The sequence below is a fragment of the Heloderma suspectum genome, chromosome 3 (genome assembly GCF_057233095.1).
Source record: "Heloderma suspectum isolate Gila_16-S chromosome 3, 16-S_ref, whole genome shotgun sequence".
NCBI lineage: Eukaryota > Metazoa > Chordata > Lepidosauria > Squamata > Helodermatidae > Heloderma > Heloderma suspectum.
Genome location: NC_139460.1, coordinates 136,800,067 through 136,825,000, shown reverse-complemented (window position 1 = coordinate 136,825,000; position 24,934 = coordinate 136,800,067). Strand labels below are relative to the sequence as shown.

At 44.8% G+C, this 24,934-nt stretch overlaps 1 protein-coding gene across 3 annotated transcripts in view; it reads left to right on the top strand.

Moving 5' to 3' along the window:
• LOC146350277 (methyltransferase-like protein 21E) overlaps positions 1-24,517 on the top strand; it is a 26,651-nt gene extending 2,134 nt beyond the window's left edge. Inside the window, exons 1-6 of one of the 3 annotated variants that reach the window (XM_084841799.1) lie at positions 2,406-2,648; positions 3,140-3,244; positions 4,764-4,877; positions 17,777-17,934; positions 19,837-19,954; positions 22,361-24,517. In XM_084841799.1, the coding sequence (XP_084697925.1) occupies positions 4,805-4,877; positions 17,777-17,934; positions 19,837-19,954; positions 22,361-22,782 (771 nt within the window). In that variant the 5' untranslated portion in view covers positions 2,406-2,648; positions 3,140-3,244; positions 4,764-4,804 and the 3' untranslated portion in view covers positions 22,783-24,517. Of the gene's footprint in view, positions 1-2,405; positions 2,649-3,139; positions 3,245-4,763; positions 4,878-15,115; positions 15,207-17,776; positions 17,935-19,836; positions 19,955-22,360 lie in introns of those variants that run through there. The other 2 variants (XM_084841801.1, XM_084841800.1) reach the window with 2 other exon arrangements.
• The last annotated feature ends 417 nt before the right edge of the window (positions 24,518-24,934 follow it).

The window sequence follows — 24,934 nt, the reverse complement described above, 5'->3', positions numbered from 1 at the left end:
TCCAGGTGAACGATGTGCCTGCTCAGTCTGCTGACGGGCACCTTCAAGGGCCCTACTTTCCCTTCCTAAGATTCTTCATCTTGAAAATGGGACTTGAACGGGACAACCCTTCAAACAGAGGATGCCTTCAAATACAGGACTGCGCTCTGTAAAATTGGACAAATGGCTACCCTAAACTTAGTGTTATTTGGATTCTTCTGCAGAGATGGGAGAGCCTCACTCTGTCTACATGCATCTTGGCTTGTGCTAGCAATAGCCAAAGCATTAATAGTTTTTGTTAAAACTGAAAAAGGACATGGACAGACTTTGGAGGACTGAAGTCCACTACTTGCTCTTTAGATCCTTGCCCATCCTGATTTGTGAAATCAGCCAGAGCTGGGATGGGTCTTTGGACCTTGGAGGTGGCCAATGTCTGAGGGATGGTGAGGTTCTTGTAGCATTGAAGGAAGCAGTGATAAGGCCCCTATTGAAGAAGTTTGGTTCAGATCCTATTCAGATAAGTGGTGGCCAGTGTCCAATCTGCCATTCCTGGTAAGGTGCTGGAGCCTCTGTTGGCCTCTCAACTCCTGGCGGTGTTGGATGGTCCTGATGCTTTAGATCTATTACAGTCACGTTTCAGACCTGGTTATAGGACTGAAACAGCCTTGGTCGCCCTGGTTGATGACTTATGAGAGGAATGGATGGGGGGAGTGCAACCCAAGAGAACTGCTCTGGCAGCCTATATGCTACTGAGCAAGGTTTATGGTGTTGGTACTTGCTTAGAAAGCCCTAAACAATTCAGGACCAGGATACCTGACTCCCTACCTACCTGTGTGTTGCTGTGCTCATCAGGAGAGATACCATTCTGGTGGTGCCTATGATTTTGGAGGTTCAGTCCATGATGGCTTAGAATAGAACCTTTAGTATCACAACACTCACTCTCTGAAACTCTCTACTGGTACAAATTAGAAAGGCATTGACCCTTCTGGGTTTCTGGTACCTACTGAAAATGTACTTGTTCCAACAAGCATTTCCAGAAAGGTAATCTTGACTTCAGAATATAGTAATAAAATACAGTATTGTACTATGAACTTACACTGTACTGTTTTGTACAGTGCTTAGAAATTCCTTTTAATGTAAACAATTCATAAATATTAAATAAATAAATAAACCCTGTTGTTTCCTCTGGGCCCCATAGTGGTTTTCAGTACCATTGACCATGGTAACTTTCTAGATCACTCAGACAAATTCCTGGAGGATAAGGCTATCAATGGCTACTAGTCCTGATGGCTACATGTTTCCTCAAGTATCAGGGGCAGTATGTCTATGTACACCAGTTACTGGGGAACATGACCGAGAGGGTGATGTTGCACTCATGTCCTGCATGTGGGTTTCCTGTAGGCAACTGGTTGGCCACTGCATGAACAGACTGCTGGATGAGATGGATCCTTGGTCTGGTCCAGCATGACTCTTCTTACATTCTTATGTTGGTGTGTGGGTTAGGCTTAGGAGTCATGGTGCCCTGGGCCAGCTTTCCCCCATCTGGTGCTCTCCAGATATTTTGGATTTTAACTGCCTGCATTCCTCACTGTTGAACATGCTGGCTGGGGCTGATGGGAGTTATAGGCCAAAAGATGTGGAGGGAACCAGACTGGGGAAGGCTGTTCTAGAATATGCCAAGGAGCAGCAGCAACCTGGTAGCAGTAAGAAATCCACCTGCTAAGCACTTCTGCTGACTGGCTCCATGGGGCAGGCAGGCAGGCAGCAAGACCTCCATGTATGGGAAGCAGTGGAAAGGGAAGGAAAGGTTGCTTTCCCCCTCCACCCCACCCCCATGTATGGACCGGTATGCATATTCTTAGCAGTGGAGCTGCTGATGACGTATGCCTTGTGACTTGTGTCCCCTTGTAATTTCTTTACCTGCACCCAGGCAAAATCCATAGCATTTAAACAGCAGTCACCAAGTGTGGTCGCTCCACCTCTCCATTTGCACAACTGACATCCATGGTGACAGCAAGATGAATGACAAGATTCCGCCGTCTATCTTGGCTCTTCTTGTGCCTCTGTTCAATGGGCTATTTGCCTTTTAAGAAAAGAATAAGCTGCACATCTGCATTTAGCCATTTATAGATTCATCCACTCCCTTATTACAATAAAGCAACTGCAAAGAGTTTTAAAACACTTGTACCAGTGCTGAATCCTGATTTTTGAGGGAGCCCTTGGGCAAGACACCCTCCATGGCCCCCTCCCTCAGTGAGCCTGCCTTCTCACCTCTGTTGTCACCACCTGCTGTTGCTCCTCCTCCTCTTTCTATTCACTGCCATGGTTTGCTTGCTTGGCAGGCAGAGAGCCAGTGAGCAAGGAGGCAGCGGCATCTGTTCCTCCCCCCCCCACTCACCCACAGAGGGAAAGGCAGGTGAACAAGCAGATTGCAATGGTGAAGAGGAGGAGCAACTCCAGCAGGTTCTTGTCAGGGGGCTCCTGCTGGGGTCTGGGCCCTGGACTAGTGCTCAACTATGCCTACTCTTGATGCTGGCTCTGACTTGGACAACAGCTTGGAGGGAGCTGTCTTGCATGTGTCCCTCTGGGTTGCTGACATTGCAGCTGGATCTGCACAGCTTGGTTTCCCCCAGTTCAAGCTGAATCATGCTGCAAATCTGTAGAACTGGGTATTTATTTATTTATTTATTTATTTAGTTTATATCCCACTTTTTTTCCTTCTTAATGAACCCAAGGCAGTGTACATAATCCTCCTCCTCCTCCATTTTACCTCTCTCTCCTAAGAGACAGGAGCATTCCTACCGAATGCAGTGAATATGTTTCCATTCCACATCCACTCGACACGCTGTACAGCACAATGCTATATATGTCTACTCAGAAAGAAGTCCCATTGAACTTAATGGGTCTTACTCCCAGCTAAGTGGATATAAGATTGCAGCCTCCTTTCCCTTATCCGAGGCTGGGTAGTGATGAGTGTGCCTGGTATGATGCTAGATCTCTCTGTCTCTTTTAGAAAGCATCCCCCCTCCCTCCTAAGCAAGTATGCTGAGCTTTGCTTTTACCAGTGACATGCAAGGGCTGTGCCCACTTGGTCCACTCACAGCTGTCAGGGTTTATTAGTTCCTAGTACTGTGGGGTGCTGCTCAGACTTTGTTGCCAGTTCTTTCTAGGGCTGTTCATGAACTAACCAGAACTGAGGAGAAAGAATCTGCAGATGTACATTTTTGCCTTCACTTTTCTGGAAACCTGCAACAACAACAAATAGGTATGTTGCTGAATGCCTTGCAGGAGATTTCTTTTAAAAAAGACAGTCTAGTCATCACAGGATTTTTAAGATTAATGCCACTAAAGCTTTCATAGGATATAGTGTATGTTTAGATAGGGAACTGTTCCTGTCAGAAGTGTTTCAGCCTTGGTCAAAACATATACAAATCTAATTAGCAGGGTGACAAGCTAACATTTCTGAGGTGGGTAGGCTGTTCCAGATTACAACAAACAATGTCCTGTGAGGATGACCTTTAGAATAACATTTGTTGCAAGGCCAGATTCAGAGCGAGTGGCTAAATGGTGCTGTCACTCAAACTGCAGCAAGATCCTCTGGTGATCCCTTTTCCTCTGCCTCTACAAAGCTAATATATTATCCTATGAACTGAGAGAAAGCCACATTGAACACAGTGGAGCTTACTTCAGAGTAAATATGCCTAGGATTATATTGCCCAATTTACAAAGTCTATGTTTATATTCTGTATACAGACAGCTATTTTGTTTGTGTTTCTTGTTGGTTGTGTAAGCACTCTCAGAGCAATGGCTCAGATCCAGTGTTAGTCCCACTTAGAGCGGACCCATTGAAATGAATGGGACTTACGTTAGTCTAACATTGGACACAACTCAATGACACCCCACTTCCAATAGAATGGCACTGGAATTCCAAGTATGTATAACACCCGGAAGAAATGAATCTCTGTTGTGGGACTATTTACTACCATTGCTGTTCCATGACAACTATTGCTATGCAGGTGTGTTTATCTGTGCATTTGGCAATGGCAAAGCCCCCCCCCCCCCCGCTATGCATTGTAATATATTTTATAACCGTCAGAAACTGCTTTGTTGCCTTGGTGGGGTAAGCAACCCTTAATAAGGGTTAATAACTCTGGGGGTCGAACTTGGCTGCTCTAACTACTGTGAACATGTTATATGTTACAGTCATTGTTGAGAAACAGATGTTGACGTTGTCATGCTAGTGTTGGCAGTCCCAAAGAGAGACACTTGGGAATGCTGGCAGTCGCTCAAGAGTGGCTGTATCAGCATTCATATGGTGAAAAAGTGGGGAAATATGCATTCACATATGAATTATATTAAATACAACAGAAATCTCTCCAATGAATTTCTTTGTGGGGACAACTGGTGGTACAGGGCCTTCTTCTGAGACTCTGAGAACACCATGAAAAGCCGCATGGAGCTCACAGTGTCACGGAGGCACTTCATCCATTCTGCCATAGGGGCCAAGTGTTCTTGCTTATGGCTCTGACACACCTCAGCCTGACCTAACTAGTATTTTAGACTTGCCCATTGCTACCACAGCCTACCAACAATCGGTGCATTAGATTATTATTGGTTGATGATTAGTATAGTAGATTCGTCAGTCCTCTTATTTATTCATTTATCTGAAAGCAAAGGCATGAGGAAAAGTGCCCCAAGTTCTCATTCCTTACTACAGTCAAACTTGGCTGTGTGTATAATTCCTCCTTGTGTTGCTATCTAGGTATTTCTGTTTTCATTTCTAGCATTTCATTTCTAATCTTATCAGTCCAGTGCATTGTGTGAAATGGATTCACAATCATTGCAGCACGAACACCTTGTATCAAAGGAATTATCTAGAAAGCCAGAATGCAAAGAAGGTAAATATTCTCTCCCCATTGCCGTTTCCTGGTTTTGTCCTGCTGGTTTGCTGGGAAAACATGCCTCAATTTTTCTGACTGTTGATGTATTAGCCACTAGTATGAACAACAAAACACTGCAGTTTTGCATCCCTGTTCAGGATGGTTTTCCTTTCTCCATACAGTCAGTGGCCAGTGAGAATCTCATTGGGCGGTTTGGGGTTACCTCCCTGCCTAGGTCCCCCCCCCCCCCAGGTATTCTTGTACTTTTGCAAACCTCAGAGTTCCTCCAAGGTTGTGTATTTATGAAGTAAAGAGTATCTCTTTCATACTGCATGTCCAGAGTGGGACAATTATGTGCCTTTTAAGGGCTGTTTCATACATTACATAGCAGCAAACCTAGGCCTGCTATCAAGTGTATACTTAACTTTGATGAGTATACAGACTGTGTAATACTCTTCTGTGGAAACACACAGTAATCACATTCACACCTAACATTAAGCGTACACTTAAATATGTTAGGTGTTCACCTAAAATATTCAATGTGTAAAGCAGCATGTGTGGATTTTTCTGTCGTTATAGATACATAGATATATGGCCCAAGCATTGGGGGCAGGGGGGCTGAGGATATTTATGGAAACTTATTTCCTTGCATCTGTGCAACGATTGTCCAGAGATTGTTAGGTTTGCCAGAGCCAATCAGCAGCAGTGTTAGAGCAAGCAAGCAGCATTCTGAACAGTGAGTTTCTGGGCCAGACCCTTCTCTATAACAGAAAGTGCTTGTGTAGTTAAACAAGGTGTGTGTGTGTGTGTGTGTGTTTCCACAACAATGGAAGGAGAAGTGAATGGAATAGTACAGGATTTTTTAAAAGGAATCAGCTTTGCTGCACTTTGGTCCATGCAGGGCTCCGCGAGCGAGTGCTCTGCACCAGTAAAAATCGCTTCACAGAATATACTTCCTGGTGGGGGTTGGAGTGAACGTCATCTGACTGGCAGGGGCTGCTCAACCAGTAAGAGAGGCTTCCCCCCTCCCCCTTTCTCCTTTCCCCTAAAAGTCCAGATGCACCTGCATTTCAGCAGCAAGCCTCATTGAGCACAATGGGAGTTTCCAAGTAGACACACATATGTTTGTGCTCGGAAAGAGGTGGGCGGGGGGAGAACACAGGGATGGGAAATCAGCCCCCTTTCTAACCCGATGCTGTGCAGGATCTCTATTATGACGGTGTGAAGTAGTTACTTCCTAAGGCAATAAACCAAACAACGGAGAATCAGAGCCTCAAGATAGTGCTTTAGAGCACTTGGGGAATTTGTGCTTTAAACTGTGCCATTTTAATTGAGGGGGATCCCTGTAAATTCTGATGTGGGCATTCAGGGGACAAGCCTCATTGAGCACAATGGGAGTTACTTCTGAGTAGACACTAATTGGTTTGTTCTGGGAAACACAGGGACAGGAAACACCCCTTGACCGGGATCAGAGTGAAAGGCACACCTCTGGGCAGGGCTAGCATACACAAGGTAAATGTGGGGGTTGGGACACACAACAAGTATACTGTGGAGAACCCAACTTAAGGAAAATAATTGGACTTTAAGCAGTCTCAGGAAATCCAATTTTTCCATGATAAGCTCCGGGGTGGCTGCTAGATGGCCACGACATCATCTAACTCTAACGACCTCAACATGCAGTGAGCTCGGAGTAAATCGCTGGTGGAGATACCCCCAAGGACTTGATGACTGAAAGATAGAGATTTGTGGCTCCCAAATTAACATGCTTTCTCAAGAACAACTCATCCCCGAGTTCTTTCTGCCTAGACAGGACAGAGAGGTAGCTGGTAGGAGGGATAAATCACCATAACAATCAAGAACATTGATCCTAGGGACAGTGGGGCCAATGTTGTTGGTAGGATCTGCAGGCACAAAATATATACAAGTGAATGTCACGTTCACACTCACAGCCCACACCTCATACTGCCATGTCTGGCAATTGCTGTTGCTGTTCAGTCATTAAGTCGTGTCCGACTCTTCGTGACCCCATGGACCATAGCACGCCAGGCTTTCCTGTCCTCCGCTCTCTCCCAGAGTGTGCTCAAGTTCATATTCATTGCATCGGTGATGCTATCTAGCCATCTTATCCTCTGCCGTCCCCTTCTCCTTTTGCCTTCAGTCTTTCCCAGCATCAGGGTCTTTTCCAGGGAGTTTTCTCTTCGCATTTGGTGGCCAAAATATTTGAGCTTCAGCTTCAGTATGTGTCCTTCCAATGAGCACTCAGGGTTGATTTCCTTTAGGATGGACTGATTTGACCTACTTGCAGTCCAGGGGACTTGTAAGAGTCTTCTCCAGCACCACAGTTCGAACACATCAATTCTTCGGCGCTCAGCCTTCCTTATAGTCCAGCTCTCACAGCCATATGTTGCTACTGGGAAAACCATAGCTTTGATTATGCGGACCTTTGTCAGCAAGGTGATGTCTCTGCTTCTTACTATGCTGTCTAGGTTTGCCATAGCTTTCCTCCCAAAGAGCAAGCGTCTTTTAATTTCATGGCTACAGTCACCGTCTGCGGTGATCTTGGAGCCCAAGAAAATAAAATCTGTCACTGCTTCCATTTCTTCCCCTTCTATATGCCAGGAAGTGATGGGGCCAGATGCCATGATCTTAGTTTTGTTAATGTTGAGTTTCAAGCCAGCTTTTGCACTCTCCACTTTCACCCTCAACAAGAGGCTCTTTAGATCCTCTTCGCTTTCTGCCATTAGGGTAGTATCGTCTGTGTATCTGAGGTTGCTGATAATTCTCTCAGCAATCTTAATTCCGACCTGTGATTCATCCAACCCGGCGTTTCGCATGATGTACTCTGCATATAAATTAAATAAGCAGGGCGACAATATACAGCCTTGTCGTACTCCTTTCCCAATTTTGAACCACTCAGTTGTTCCATGTCTGGTTCTTACTGTTGCTTCTTGACCCTCATACAGGTTTCTCAGGAGACAGGTAAGATGGTCTGGTACTCCCATCTCTTTAAGAATTTGCCACAGTTTGTTGTGATCCACACAATCAAAGGCTTTAGCATAGTCAATGAAGCAGAAATAGATGTTTTTCTGGAATTCTCTTGCTTTCTCCATGATCCAGCGAATGTTGGCGATTTGATCTCTAGTTCCTCTGCCTCTTCGGAACCCAGCTTGTACTTCCGGTAGTTCTTGGTTCGCATACTGCTGAAGCCTAGCTTGTAGGATTTTGAGCATCACCTTGCTGGCATGTGAAATGAGTGCAATTGTATGGTAGTTTGAACACTCTTTGGCATTGCCCTTCTTTGGAATTGGAATGTAAACTGACCCTTTCCAGTCTTGTGGCCACTGTTGAGTGTTCCAAATGTGTTGGCATATTGAGTGCAGCACTTTAACAGCATCATCTTTTAGGATCTAAAATAGCTCAGCTGGAATACTGTCATCTCCGCTAGCTTTGTTGTTACTAATGCTTCCTAAGGCCCACTTGACTTCACTCTCGAGGATGTCCGGCTCAAGTTCAGTGACCACACTGTTATGGCTATCAGGGACATTCCGATCTTTCCTGTATAGTTCTTCTATGTATTCTTTCCACCTCTTCTTAATCTCATCTGCTTCTGTTAGGTCCCCGCCTTCTTTGTCCTCTATCATGCCCGTCTTTGCACAAAACGTTCCCTTGAGATCTCTGATTTTTCTTGTTGTTTTCCTCGATTTCTTTGCATTGTTCATTTAAGAAGGCCTTCTTGTCTCTCCTTGCTATTCTCTGGAAATCTGCATTCAGTTGGGTATATCTTCCCCTTTCTCCCTTGCTTTTTGCTTCCCTTCTTTCCTCAGCTACTTGTAAAGCCTCATCAGACAGCCCCTTTGCTTTCTTGCATTTCTTTTTCTTTGGGATGGATTGAGTTGCTGCCTCCTGAACAATGTTACGGACCTCCGTCCATAGTTCCTCAGGTACTCTATCAGGTCTAATCCCTTAAATCTATTCGTCACCTCCACTGTATTCATCAGGGATATGATTTAGGTCATACCTGAATGGTTTAGTGGTTTTCCCTACGTTCTTCAATTTAAGCTGAAATTTTGCAAGAAGCAGCTCATGATCTGAGCCACGGTCAGCTCCAGGTCTTGTTTTTACTGCCTGTATAGAGCTTCTCCATCTTTGGCTGCAAAGGACATAATCAATCTGATTTCGAAATTGACCATCTGGTGATATCCATGTGTAGAGTTGCCTCTTGTGCTGTTGGAAAAGAGTGTTTGCTATGAGCAGCGTGTTCTCTTGGCAAAACTCAATTAGCCTTTGTCCTGCTTCATTTTGTACACCAAGGCCATGCTTGCCTGTTATCCCGGTGATTTCTTGACTTCCTACTTTAGCATTCCAATCGCCTATGATGAAGAGGACATCTATTTTTGGTGTTAGTTCTAGAAGGTGTTGTAGGTCTTCATAGAACCGATCAACCTCAGCTTCTTCGGCCTCAGTGGTTGGGGCATAGACTTGAATTACTGTGATGTTGAATGGTTTGCCTTGGCAATAGGGGGAGATAATTAATCATTTTGAAATTAAAAAGACTAGAAAAAAAATTTAAAGTGGTGAATGTGTTTGCAGTCCAATTGGCCCATTAGAATACCCCCCCGCAACATTGACAGGATGATGCCTTCATTAGGACCAACCAAAAAGTTACAAAATAGTTAACAATCTTTGTACGACTATTCTTCTGGTTGGATGTTTTATGTAAACAAAAAAGTGTATGTGCGTGTGGAGGTGAGGTGGTGGTGGTGGTTGGGCATGGTATAAAAGCCCCAGTGTGGGCCATGGTGTAATTTCAAAAAGATAGAAAATATAATATAATTTAAGGAATAAAATAAAAACTTATTTTTCATGATTCTTGAGTTTATATGTATGGGAGTGGATTGTGGTATAGGAGGGAGGCTGTCTGTATTAAAAGTTTGTGCAGTGCCCCCCCAAATTATGTGTATGTGTGTGTAAGAGAGAAAGAGAGAGCAAGCAATGTGTGTATTTGGGGGATTATTTGCCTGGCTTGATAATTTATTCATGCAGAGTTATTTTTAAGATCCATCAGCCTTCAATAAGGAGCCCTTAAGAGCTGATCTTTTCCAGATGAGGCTTTTATTGTATGCCCATCATTACTCACTCATAGTTGTTTATGGGTGCTTGAGATGACATTGTCACCATCCAGTTTTGGTTCCAATTTTGAAAAGCTATTTCATAGAGTTGTATGGATCAAGGAACATCCAGTACTTTTTGTGAAAGCGAAACAAAGTGCTAGTTCCCATTAGTGTTGTCCTGCATTCCACTATAGCACAGCACCACCTAGAGGTTATGTAATGGAAAGTACAGAAAGGCAGGAAAGGAAAATAATCCATGTAGAGCTTGGATCTTAATTCTGCAACAAATCGAGGAGCAGAAACAGCAGGTTAAACAGCCTCATCTAGAAAAGTTCACTTGCAATTGCAGGTTAACCTAGTAATGCTAGTGCTTCAGTCAGATCAGTCTGAGCTGCTGCCTGTTTTCTTTCAGCTTCTCAGAGCTCCCTATCTGGTTATAAATAATTACCAACTGATAAATAGCCTGGAGGAAGTGGGTAGTATTTTCAGAACAGAAATGTAGTTCCCATGCCACCGCAAATAGTTGCCTTATCCTGTAGGAGAAGAACAGCACAACTGCTGTAGTCAAGAAAAAGTGAAGCAGTGACCCTTTGAAGAGAGACAGAGAGTTATGTTCAGAAAGGGCATGTTTTGAAACTCTCTGCATTTATATTACTCTTAGAATGCAGGTGTGAGGGTCAAACTACACATTGCATTAATCGTGTAGCTGAGAACAATCTTTTATTTTACTCGAGAGTAACTGTGCATGGTTCTGATTTGGATAAGGACCACCTTATTAAACCTCCCTAATTAAACCTTATTAAACCTTCTCCCCCACCATCTGACCCCCCAAAATCCCACTCACCCACTCCAGTGGAGGTTAAAAAAGGGAGGAAACGCCTCCATTGATTCCAAAAACCTTTTCCTCCTTTAAAAATTTTTTTAGCCTGAAACTTCATGCCCACTGCACCATGCTCTTCTTAGACATGAGAAGACAGGGAAGGAAAAATAAATGAAGGGATGAAATAGCAGTGCAGCCAGAATTAAGGCTTCAAGGGGTGGTGGGAACAGTTGTATGGTGGGGGAGATCAGAAGATGTGCATTTCACTGACTAAAGGTGAAATTACACGTTACGGTAATTGCGTAATGTGTAGGTGAGCCTATTCTTTTTTACTTTAGACTAAATGCATGTGGCCCTGATTTGGATCCAGAGCAGCGTACCTCGGGAGGGGAGGATTAAACCACCCCCCTCTCGTTTGCTTCCCCAAATCCCTCCCCACTAAACATGGGCTTTAAAAAACAAAAAAGCCTCCATTGAATTCAATGGCGTTGAAATGGAGTTCAATGGAGTCTCAGTTGACTTCAGTGTTTTCCTTTTTTAAAGCCCTGTGTGTGGGGTGGGGGTAGAGGTGGAATTTCAGGAAGCGAATGGGTGGAGGGAGGTTTAATCCCCCCTCCCCATGCACCTCAGTCTCAATCTGAATGATGGCAGCATGCACTTACTCTAAAGTAAAAAAATAGGCTCAGCTACCTGTTACACAACTAACATAACATATAGTTTGACCCTGAGAATCTTTGAGCTTTTCTACAAGAACCTGTTAATCGCTGTATCTGCTTTCAGTTCTGTTGCAGAATTGAGATCTGAGCTCTACACAATGCTTTTCCTTTCCTGTTTTTCTGCTACATAATGTCTAGGTGGAGCTGTACTATAGTGGAAAAGCAGAAATATACACAAGTACAAACAGTGCTTCAGAAATAATACCCCATTTTCCCTGTTCTAAAAAAACCCAGGAAAGTGCTGTGAAAAAACAGAAACAAAACTGGAGGCTCACAACGTCTAAAGGACCCGTAAACAACCATGAGTAAGGAATCATGAGCGCAAGATAAATGCCTCATGTAGAAAAGCTCTACAAGTTATGAAGAAATATTAGGTAAGAGCATATTTCAGCTGAAACAGTGAAGCATGTTCATGTGATCCTGAAAGAAAGACTCTGTCAAAAGGGCAGCTCAGATCCTCAACCCTTGAGGATCCTGGCTGGATATAATTTTTCCTTCGGCGGAAGGGGGGGACCAGCTCCCACAGCTCACTATCTAGACCCCTAGATGAGCTTCCGACTTCCGTCCTGCTGTAGAGGAGTGGAAGGATGGGCGGAGCCATCAATCATGTTACAGGAACCAATGATCAGGGGAGGGGAGGGGGCATGGAGCCGGCAGCCCCCTTCTGTCCTGATTGTTCCGTGCAGCTCCCGCTAGCAATGAAGAGGTACAGAGCGGAGGGACAGCTATGAGAGATGCCTGTACACAGGCCAGTGTAAAACCTGGAAAGGATCTGGAATCAAAAGGACCTGTTTGTAGTGGGATAAAATGCCAGGTTTGAAGAGAGCCAGTGCCTTCAGCTTTAAAGAGATGTTTTCACATATTGAAATCCCCATAATCGAATATCTTTATGGAGAAGACATGAATGGATGCAGCTTCCCAGATACATTTCTAGGAAGGGAGGGGGGAATCTTACATAAGAAAGGAGCAAGAACCGCACTAAAGGATGATGCAGTTAAAGTGAACTCAGCATTAACAGGTTTCGGTTTCCTTAAAATAGAAACAAGAAAGTGTAGAAGGGTGGACCTTCAGCCATTTCAAGAATATGCTTGGGTGAGCTGTCTAAATAAGATGGCACATCAATGTATGGGACTTTAGTAAGGGTCCAATAGGGTGGAATAGAATATGCACAATTCTTACCCCCCTAATCTGTTAGTTGATGGTTTCATGTTGTATATATAATCATGTGTACATAAGCCATATCTATGCCAGGGTGAAGTCTTCAGCTGACCTCTTCCAAGACTTGAACTTGCTTTATGTTACACCACCATTGACAGTGCCATCTTATATGTGCCTACTCAGAAGCACCTTCTGCTGAGTTCAATGGGATTTACTCACAGGTAAAGGGTGTATAAGATTGCAGCCTTAGAGAATTCTAACATTAATCCTTGCAAGGCCTCCATGGGACAGGTCTCTTATGGTTACACTGATGAGAGGACTGCCCTTGGCAGAGTGACCAAAAATGTTTCTGTGGGCAACTGGGGTGACAGGGGTGGGACTTGAAACATTTTTGTTCAGGCCCCCTTGACTCCTGAGGGCGGTGTTGGCTGTGAAGGTAAAACACACAAGGCAAAAGAAACTCACTCACTCTCTCTCTCTCTCTCTCTCTCTCCCCCTATGCTATGATGGATCAGGAAAAGAAAGTTACTGCCAGTTAGGAAATTAACAACTCTGGGATTGTTTTTAAATGAGGGGCGGGGGAGTAGTGCAGGGAAAGAGTTAATCCTTCTCCCACAGCATCATGGCTCCTATCCAAATTGGATTCCTGATTTATTTTTAACGTTTTGAAAACATTTAATTAAAACAAGAACAGCAAAATAATCTCCTGCATTGCTTCTAGTTTGGCCTTGAGTCATTTAGCTTTTCTACACAAGGCTTTATTGCACGCTCGTGATTGGTCATTCACGAAAGTTTGTGGGTTTGTGTTTACCAAAGTTTGTGTTTACCAAAGTTATGAACCACCAGGGCACATCTACTGGCTTTTGAACTTTATCCTACTTTTTAAAAGATCACTTTAATGGCCGTGTTTAGTTGAGCAGTTCCACTATAATCACAGCCTAGGAAGAAGTGAAGCATACTGATTGGGGTGGAGCAGGAAAATCACAACTGCCCTCCCCACCCCCATCCCTCCTCCAGCGTATCTGCCTGTTGACCAGGGCTGGGAGGAGAGTTTTCTTGGCCAGGCTAGGAGAGGCTCAAAGTGAGTGCAGAGCTGGCAGGGGGGAGGAAGAAGAAGACGACGGCGGCCCCCATTTAAACAGCTGACAGCAACTTGTGGAAGCACTGCGTTGATTTGCAGAGGGAGAGAGAGAGAGAGACTTGGATCCATTGGGAGACCCACTGATTCACGGCTTGCTTTCTCGCTCTCTATCCCAGAGACTGCGGAGAACCTGCAGCCCCTGTCAGCCTGTGTAAGGAGCTGATCTTTAATCCCACATAGAATCCAGAAGTAGAAGCCCTAGTAAACTGTGGAATAAACAGCCTGGTGTGGTGGAGCCCATTGACATGAGTTGAGAAGGCTGGGATGTTTGCTACCGAAAGAGGAGCCTCACTCAGACCGGCAAGAGCTTTGGAATCATTGGAGTCAACTGGCAATGGAGAAGGAATGCAGCCTTTTGGATCCAGCTGCATATGCCTCCCACGATGGAGCCTGACGTTCCGCCTGGGACCTGAGAGATGGGAGCCAATGTGGCTAGACTTGCTGGTTACTCATAGAGAGCAACCTCCACATGGAAATGAATAGATATGGGGTCAAAATCCCTTGAACCCACAAAGGCTGCTGCAACCACCAGACATGTTGTGCCAAAGGAATTACTCTGGGTGGAACTCAGGGTATGGGAACCGTATTGTTGCCTGCTTGTTACAAGGCAGCGCAAGTGGGGATGTAATTTGCAGAGGAGAAGCAGCAGGGGTGGTGGAGGAGCCCTGGGCAGGACATCTTGATCCGGAGGTTTCACAATGGTACAGTCAGTCCAGACTAGCAGATATACTCCACAGTAAACCCCACATTATGCCCTCTAAACAGCAGGCTAAGGCACTGAACTGCACGTGGCTCTAATGCTAGGAGGTGGGTTTTGAGCCTCCTGCTTGCCCTAGAAACATAGAAAGTGGCCTTATACCAGGCCAGTCCATCTAGACAAGTATTGTCTCCTCCAGCCTTCCCCAACTTGGTGCCCAGGGCTGTCATCAAAGGTAGGCATGGCTAGGCATCTGCCCAGGGCCCACACTCCATCAGGGTCCCACTGACAAGACCCCACTGGACTTGCTCCTCCTCTTCACTCTGCTGGGGTTTCTCCCCCAAAGTAGTTTCTGCACTGTGGGCCTATTTCATGGTTCTACAGGGCCCCCATTGTGTCCTGAAGAACGTTTAGGAATTCATTTGCCAGGCCTCCCTATAGGTCTGTTTTCACCAGCTTTCAGTGCTGTCTTGGTCGAGTTGAGAGTTTTATATCACTTCTGTGTCAGAGAAAGATTGTGCTGGCAAAGAGCCAAGCCTCCTCAGGGCATGTGCTGCATCACCATGTTGCCACAGTCTAGGGTGTCGGTAGTTGTGCCAACTGGAACTGCTTCAGAGCACGTCAGTAGGACACTTGAGGGCATTGCTGGATTCCTGACTGTAATCCCTGTCATCTCGATCTCCACTGTCTCCTTACAATTGGAGGTAAAGTCACCTTGTCAGTACTTTGCGATGATATACAATCATAGTTTCTTCAGCAACTTAACTAATCTAGGTGGTATTTTTCGCTCCTAAGTGAGATTGTTTGTATGCTCTGGCAGATCATTTGGAGAAGAGCAGGAATGAATGGTCAGTTTTTTAAATGGAGAGATGTAAACCGGGGGGTTGCTCAAGGATCTCTGTTGGGAGGACTGGTGCCTTTTAACTTGTCCATAAATGATCTGAAATTAGGATAGGTAAATGAAAAGTCGATCCAGTGTGCAGCTGCTGTGAGAAAGGCAATTTCCATGTTGGGGATAATTGGAAAGGAATCAGAATTAAAACTGCCAATATCTTAATGCCTTTATACAAATCTCTGGTGGAATTCTGGCTACAGTTCTGGATGCTGCACCTCAAAAGGATATTGTAGAGCTTGAAAAAGGTGCAGAACAGGGCAACCAAAATGATTAAGGGGCTGGAGCAACTTCTCTGTGAAGAAAGATATGATTCTGTAGGCTGTGTCTGGAGTTCTTTAGCTTAGGAAAAAAAAAAGCAAGTGTGTGTGTGTGTGAGAGAAAGAGAGAGAGAGAGAGGTGTGTGTGTATAAAATTATGCATGGTGTGGAGAAAGTAGATAAGGAGAAGTCTGTCTCCCTCTGTCGTCATACTAGAAACTGGGGTCATCTCACAAAGTTCAATGGTGGGAGGTTCAGAACAGATAAAAAAAGTGCTTCACACAGCACATAGTTAAACTATAGAGTTCGCTACCACAAGATATAGTGATGGCTACCAATTTGGACAGCTTTAAAAGGGGTTATGGCTACAAATCATGATGGCTATATATTATATTACCTCCAGTATCGGAGGCAGTGTGCCTCTGATACCAGTTGCTGGGAAACACAAGCAGGAGGGTGCTGTTGCAGTCATCTCTTGCTATGGACTTCCCATGATGGGAACAGAATGTTGGACTAGTTAGGTCTTTGGTCTGATCGAAATAGCTCTTCTTATGTTCTTCATTAAGTGGACTCCTTTAGCAAGACATGGGTCTGAGTGAGACCCTGATTATTTATGGGGTACCAGTTCTATATGGGAAGACGTACAAGTGGCATAGCCAGTTTTAAGTTAGTTTTTTGAGGAGAAGGAATTGCTGCCTGTTTTCCTTTTAGCCTAACTTCAGTGAAATACATATGTAAAAATGAAATACATTAAAAGGAATTCCAGAAGAGTAGCCTTTTTGTTTTGTAAGTGCACAGCTATGCTAACGAAGACTCCTGTGGTGCCTTTTAGACAAACATTTCTTTCTCATAGTTTCTGGATACTAGAGCCTAATTTGTCATGTCTCTGGAGATCTCTTGAAGCTTTTGTAAAATATACCAATGATTTGTCTATAAGAGGTGGATTCTTAGCGGGTAGAGAGTGAGACAATATGGACATCAACAAGTATGTGTGTCCCACCCTTTGTGCAGAAGAATCTGAACGAAGTTACTTTACTAAGCTACTTACTATGCAATCCAATGCTGGTTTACTTGGAAGCAAATCTTGCTCTGTTTAGTGGGACTTGCACTTTGTGCATAGGTAAGCATGCATAGGACTGCAGTCTTAGGGCAGTATCCTAAGCTGCCTGCATGCCAGCAGGACACGCTGCCAGCACAACAGGAAGTAATGGTTCCTGAAACAATCTGAACAGGTGGAAACACTGGTTTCCACTAGTTTCTGGGGGTTGTTTTAGGAACTGCAAGTTGCTGTTGTGCTAGTGGCGGGTCGCACTGTTTCTATCAGAACTAGAGATGGTAGTGGTATTATAGGACCAGCTAAATTGGAAGGGGTTTGCTTTCTCTCCTAGTTTAAAAATAATATATTATCTTCAACTTTAGTTCTATGTTATGATCCATTATTCCTCTCAATTCTATTTATGAATTTGGTCTGTCCATGTGTGGATGACCGAGGACACAATGGGGCTCAAACGTGGTTGAGACCCCTTGCCTTTGTGGAAAAATACTGTGTGTGGGCTGAGCTCTCCCTGAAATCTAAAGGCCTACAGGTAGCACACTTCTTTGATCAAGAGGCCAATTGTGAGCCACCATTGCCAAGCTGGTTGGCTAATGCTAGCAGCACTGGTCCCTGCAGTAGCAAGCAGGAACCATGGAGCCACTGCTTGTGCTAAAGGGAACATGCAGGACAAGGAGGAAATGGCCTATCCCAGCCCTTGGCTGCTTTTAAATATACTCCTCTTGTCTTCTACTCTTGAGGTTTAAATCAGTTACAAGAATATTACGACTTTCTAACTGGCCTCTTTGTCTCACTGGTGCTGCAGAAAGGACAAATAATGTTCTGCTTTTACAGCGTAATAAATACTAAGTATGATGGATGACAGTTCCTCTTGGCTACATATATCACACTCAACAACTCACTGTTGGGAACATTTGTGGGCAGTGGCATAACTCAAATGGCTTGGGGTGGCTTGCCCAGATAGAGGTTAGTGGCGTTGTGATTAGGTCATTGCACTCTAGTTAGCTGAGCTTTGCCACCTCTCACTGTTATGAAGATGTACAATCTCTGTGTCGTTTTTATTACCAGGACAAAATGGAGATGAGCAGCTAGTTGCAGAAATCATGGGAAGATGTTTCTCTCCGTCACTGATAACCAACCAAGTCTGGGAAGGATTTCATTTTGCTGGCCACAAGATAAAGATTGCGGAAGCCACCGAAAGTTACGGAGCTGTGGTCTGGCCTTCGGTATTGTAGTCCAACACTATTATTGGCTCTGTGATCTGAAACAAAGCAGTAGAAGTGGTTATGTGTCAGCCTGGTAAATCAGCCCACAAAAGTGACTAGCCTGCTTTTTTTTTTTTTTACTGGTCCGCCAAGAGTCTAGAACCCTGAGATTCCATGCTGGTGATGGAGGAGGGAACCCCCCTGGCCAGCATAGAATACAGGGCAGTAAAAAAGAAGAAGCCTTCTCTCAAGGATTGGTGGAGGAGGGATGGAGTGATCCCTCTTCCATCTGCCAGGCCTGCTGCATTTCCCTTCTGGTTGTGGAGGAAGAGTCTTTCCTTCCTCTGCATCTGGCACAGAAACCAAGCAGGCTGGTGGAGGAGGGATGGAGTGCTAGGTCCCTCCTCAGCCAGCCTGCTCACTTGCCTGCTTGGAATTCCTGGCCGCCTATGGGGACAAGCCATGGCACTATATACTGTCCCCAGCCCCCCCCCCCTCTAATTTCGTGCCCAGTATAGATTGTATAACAGGTGGAGGAAGGGAAACATGGCAAAGGCTTAGAGAAGATGCTTTGAAACTGTCCCAAGATTTGGCAGTACTTTGGGACCAGCAGGGTTGATGGATTTCCTGTGCAACCAGCAGGGATCTTCTTATGTTGTATGATTCCTAAACATTTTGCTAGAGGAACCACCAACAGAATATTGGACCCATCTGGAAATACCACCTGCTGACCTAGATATTTACATTATTTACTTACTACAGTAATATACCACCTTTCTGACAATGCACTCAAGGTGGTTTACAGCTTAAAATTATGGCTTTTGAGTGAAATAGATATGACAGGGACAGAGAGGGAAGGGGAAAATAAGAGAATTCAAGTACCATAGCCACTGCATGGAAAGTTTTGGGAGAGGAGGAGCCAAATGGCAGTTGGTCCGAGGCAAAATCGCAGTTGAAAAATGCCTTGGTATCTCACCTGTCCCTCTGAAAGGACTAGATGGAATAGCTGCTGATGCAGACAATTCTGGGATGAAAGGAGCTAGATGGCAAATATTTATCTCTCTTAGGCCCTAAGAAAGGACTTGGTCATTGCCTGGAAGAGCAGCCTCTGTCTCTTGCTCCATCAGGGTCCCCAGCTGCTGGCATCCCCACTGTTACCTCCAGTCAGGGATAAATGAATAAATAGCAGTGGGGATTCCTCCAGAGGGCGGCGCCTGGGGAACAAGACCTGTCCCCACAGTATCCTAACTCTCATTTCTGGCAGCTAGATGGACAAGGCTCCTGTAACCAAGTTGGCAGGTTCTCCAAATACACCATTTCAGCGGACATTGATATAGGCTATGCTAGACCAGAGAACAAGACAGGGTCTCCCTTGCAACTCACTGTGGAAGCCAGACTTAAGCCAACATGCAGAAAGAGTTTAATAGCTTACAGGAAATGTTCTTGAGAACAAGGAACTTCTGGATTTTCCTTTAATTTCCGGAGTATTTTTAAAAGTATTTTGCATCCTTCTCCTCAGTCAAAAAGTCTCCTGAAACAAGCCAGGCCCAGCCCACAAGCTTACAAATCTAAAAAATATGACACACAAGGAAAAAGGAATAGGGCAGGAAGAGGGAAAAAAATAAAGTCTTTCAGTGCAGCTGGAAGAATGGCCCTGTTTCCTCCTCCCATGTCTGTCTGCTAAAGCTTCTGGAATGGCTTTTCATATATTTGTCCTGTCAAAAGGTACTTCTATTCATATAAGCTGCAGTAATTTCCCCCTTAAATGGTAGATCATACTCATTCTCGGGCATCCTCATTAGATTACAGGTATTGTTGCTGCTACTGCTAACACATTTATTTTAAAGTTGTTTTGCTATTACTGCAGTTTCTGCGTCAATCTGCTCTTGTATTGTTGGGTTTGTTTGCCTTTTCCATCCACAGGCTCTTGTTCTGTGCCACTTTTTGGAAACCAATGTGAAATTGTATGACATGGTTGACAAAACTGTCATTGAAATTGGAGCTGGAACAGGTCTGGTCTCTATAGTAGCCAGCTTCCTTGGTGAGTAATAGTTATTAAAAGAAGTGTCCTTTCTTTTACAAATAGCATATCTGATATGGATATCCCCAAAGACATCAAACAAAGAGCGGAGGGAATGCCAGCTAGGTGCAAAATCAGTTTGTTGCAATACTAAGGGCCAAACTAGATGAGACGCTAATCATGCAATTAGCAATTGCATGATTGGCATTTAAGAAATAAATTGCTGTTGTGTAATTGCTGATACAGATCAGCCCATGCACCTGCAATTTGCACTGGGGAAAGAAATCTCCTACCCGAGCAAATGGGAGTTTTCTGATGCAAATTGCAGGCCTGGGGCTCCCAATCCAGATTAGGATGGCAGTGGAGGACAAAGGGTGAAAACAGGGATGGGAAACCACTGCCCAGTGGGCCTAATTCGGCCCACAGTGGTTCCCCATCTGGCCAATGGAGGCTTGGGGTCCATCCTCTGGCCCTGTCCCCTGGCCTGTAGACTATTGGTGGCTTGGAGAGGAGCCCTTACTTAGAGTGTCGCTCCCCCTCCCAGTTGGGTTCTTGGCTTCTGGGATTTACATGGTGTTTTTTTTACCAGAGCCTCAAGCTCCATTGACTGGAGTCAGGTGCAAAATAGTGGCTCAGGGCAGATATGCAGCTAGCAGTATTAAAGAACAGGTACCTGCCTCTGAGCACATGGCTCTGACCAAGAGCTTGCTTTCAGTATCAGATCTGAGCCCCCAGTCTTTCCACAGAAAAATCTACTCCTGGGGGCTGCCCTCATGGGGGATTTTCTGCAAATGGGGAGCATTTTGAGGTTGTTTGTGGCATTTTCTGAGCTACTTTTACTCCATTTTATTTTTTTAATTTGGGTTCTCCGCACTTCTGGTGCTGTGTGCGCCATCCTCCGCATTTACTTCAGCATGATAGCCCTGCCCAGGGGTGTGTCATTCACCTGGCTGTGATCTCACTGAGCCTTTCCAGCCTTCAGAATCTCTCTGCACTCCCATTTCGCCAGTAATTAGCCTCTGTGATGATGCACTTCTCTGATGTTTGCATTAATTTGCTTCTCTGTTGTTGTGTTAAACCACACCTTGGATATTGTGTAAAGTTGCTTCTTTGATGTTATGTAAAGTCGTTTCTCCGATCTGCTGAGGTCTCGGGAGCCGGTCATCGCAAGCAGGGAGAAAGTGCCCAGAGAAGAAGGGTGGTGGTGGAAGCAATACCTCTGTGACAGTTTGCTGGAATGGGGAGAAATGGGGTGGGGGGAGTGGGATGCTCTCAGGGGGAGCCTTCAGATGCTACACTGGAGAATCGGGGATTTGGGCTTTTTCATTGAAAAGTGCACACATTGAGGAAATGGGGGGAGCAGTAACTCTATGACAGTTTTCTAGAATGGGGCAAAATTGGGGTGTGGGGCTGTTCTCATAGGGTGCCATCAGTTGCTGTACTGGAGAATTGAGGATTTTGGCTTCTTCATGCAAAAGGGCAGGGGGAGCCTAGACAGGGGCAGGAAACAAGCCTGTCTCATTGGTTGAGCAGCGCCTGCCAGGTTGATGACGTTCTGTTTTACTCCACCCACCAAACTTGAAAGTATGTTCCTTTGAAGTGTTGTGTGACCCATGAAAAGAAGATTTTAAAAGTATGGTACACTCGTATTTTCTTGCTTCATGTGTCTCTGATGGACCAAAGCCAATTCCATGAAAATCTGGATAATACTCCAACACGCTTCTCATTCCATTGTCATGAAGATCTCACCCAGGTCCCCACATTTCTTTTCAGCACCCTAATTTAGAGGGATTGGGTAAATCTTTTTGTTGTTCCTGTTAAACAACTAGGAGTCAGATCCTTCTGATCTACTGCAAATCACTCGGAGATCTCTCAGTAGATCCCAATCTATCTTCTGCCCACTCCTGAGAAAGAGAGTGGCAAGTTGGCTGAAGGTGCCTCAGGGCTTTAGGCCTCTCTCTGGAAATCTAATGTGAAATTCTGAAGCTGCTGTCTTGTCGAAGTGTCTCTCTGTCTCTGATTATGTTCCACATCAGAGATGGGCAGAAGTAGAACTCCAGATGTTTTGGACTTCAACTCCCAGAAGCCCCTGCCAGCATGGCCAATGGCCAGGAATGCTGGCAGTTGAAATCTAAAACATCTGGAGATCTACTTTTCGCCCACCTCTGCTCATACAAGTAGTACAAAAATGCTGCGAGTCTGCAGTGCTCTCTTTCTCATCCAAAGGAGACCAGAGTTGCGCTGGGACTTCATGACTTGGGGAACTGGGGAGCACAGAATAATATTGCACCTGTCAGGGGTAGGCTCTGGCAGTGGTAGATCATGTGTGTTAATTATGTCGGAAAGAATTTCTGCAAAGCTGTTTGCGACTTGCTCTTTCAACTGCCCTCAAGAAGGATTTTCTTTCTGTGCCCCCTTCTGTCACAGGTGCACATGTGATTGCCACTGACCTGCCTGAATTACTCGGAAACCTTCAGTACAATGTTTGCCGAAACACAAAGATGAGATGCATACATGAACCCCAGGTGAAAGAACTGTTTTGGGGGGTTGACTTGGAGAAGAATTTCCCCAGGTCTTTGTACCGGTTTGACTACATCTTGGCTGCTGATGTGGTCTACCACCACCCTTACCTGGAAGAGCTACTTCTAACGTTTGATCACTTGTGTACGGAAAACACCATCATCATCTGGGCCATGCGATTCAGGCTTGAGAAAGAAAACCAGTTTGTGGACAGATTCAAAAGCCTGTTTGACCTGGAAATGATTTCTGAGTTTCCCAGCCTAAGTATCACCCTGTTTAAGGCAAAGAGAAGACACAGGGTGAAATGGTCTCCGATTACTGCTTTCTGACTGTTAATTAGTTGGCTGTTTATACAAATGTCTGATTGTTAGCCAGCTCTTTTAGAGGTGACATATTAGTTCTGAATGTGCAAGATTAGCGGAGTGCTTGAGCATTTCATCTTATCCCTACTGTCTGTAGTTGTGCAGTCTAGAAACAGATTCATGATATGAGAATGGGATGTAGCAAGTCTAAGGTTCATTCATGCTTTTGTGTAAGCATATGTTGGACTACGAAGGCAGGCCTACATCCTGCGTTAACATGGTCCCCTTCAGCAAAACATAATGTTAGTTATACAGGACTGGCTCTATGCTTGCTGCTCTGTTGGTGTGCAGTGGGTTGTTGCTGGGGGCAGTGTATTGGCAGGCTCATGGCAGCTGCGTCATTTGTTTTTAGGCAGATCTTGCCATGGATCTATAGCAGCTGTCAATTTAACCACAGAGGCTATTCAGACATCACGCTAAGCCATGGTTGAGCCCACTAAGGGTGCAATCCTATGGCTGCTAGTCAGTGGCTAGACAGCCATAGGATAGGTCAGTTCCCGGGAACCGACCTCGGAGCCCGCACTCCGAGGTTCGTTCCCTGAGAACTGACCTCCATGCCCTCCCGTGCTGACTTGTAGGCAGTGTGGATCAGCCCTGCGCTCGTAAGAAGAGTACGGAGTGGCAAAACTGGGGCATTCCTGGGGGTGGGGAGGGCAGAAGTGCCATTCCAATGTTTCCTATGCATCGTCTGGTGCCCGCCCCCCGCTCCGACTTCCTGCAGCTAGACAGCCGAAATCAGCTGTCTAGCCACCAATGCAGGGTGGCTGAAGTGTGGAGGGGATGATCCCCTCTGCACTGCTCCTGCCCTGCATTGGATAGGCGGTCGCCTCCGAGTTCAGAGGTGGCCGCCTATCCCGATAGGATTGCGCCCTAACCATCTTGCAGGAAGTGGTTAGTGAACATGGTTAAACCATGGTTAATAAACTACCATGGTTGGGAGAGGCTTCTGTTCAGACATCACACTAAGCCAACATGGCTAGCTCAAAACTCATAACCATCATGGCTTAGCATGATGTCTGAACAGGGCCATTATATCTTATTGTGCTCATTTAACTGAAGCCATTACTTCTCCACCATGCATCACATTCAGAAAACAGCCCAATTTGCGTAAATTGTTAGTTAAAGCTGTGCTTAAACAAGATATTTGCAACCCAGGATCACATCAATGTAAATCAGTGTGTTGCATTACCTGCAGTTACCTCCAAGAAACCACTTCTTTCAGCAGCACAGTTACTAGAAAAAATTATTGCATTAGAGAATCTGTAACACGCACTTCCACTAATGTGGTTTATTTAACTGAATGTTTAAAAAAAAGTCCTATGAAATATGTAGGGAAAACTACAACAGACAAAACTACAAGATTCCATAACCAGAAATCTGAGATTCTTACCAAAAACTGGAGCAGCCTGTTGCAAGACATTTCAACTCACCTGTACATAATTTCTGATTTACAGTTGGTTCCAATGGAACAAAGAAAAGACGCAGACATACTTGACAAAAGGGGAAACATCTGGCTCTACAGGCTCAAATGACCTTAATCTGGAGGACAATTCATAAGCATTATACCAGTCCTACCTCTGTTTTTTCTCCTAAGTAATTTTCATCTTCAGGCATTCCAGACTGCCACTCCTGGCATCCATTTAAAAGCACAGATACTGACAAGGGCAGAAGCTGAAATGTTTAGCTCAAAATATATTTTTAAATACTCTGTTGTTAGTCTTTCTATCTGTCTTACACATTTTACCTTAAGACTGACAGCATCCACAGTGGATCCAGAGCCTCCTTGTTGCTTTGCTGCTGTGCTGCTTTATAGCGCTAGCGCTCTCTCTCTCTCTCTCTCTCTCTCTCTGAAAATACAGATTTCTAAGAACTATGCATAAACTTCCACAAAAGTAGACTGAATATCCAAATAAGTATCCATTCACAGGTGGTGTCTATACACCACCTGTTCAAATGTTGTAAGTGCTCAATCCACTGCATTGTAGGAGGTGAGAGTTTATCCTTCCAATGTTGTAATATCAGTCTTTTAACTGTCAGAAGGGCATGGAGGATCCATTTGTACTGACCACACGCTAACTTTCAGGAAGCAGGTAGATAATTTAAAAGGACATGGACATCA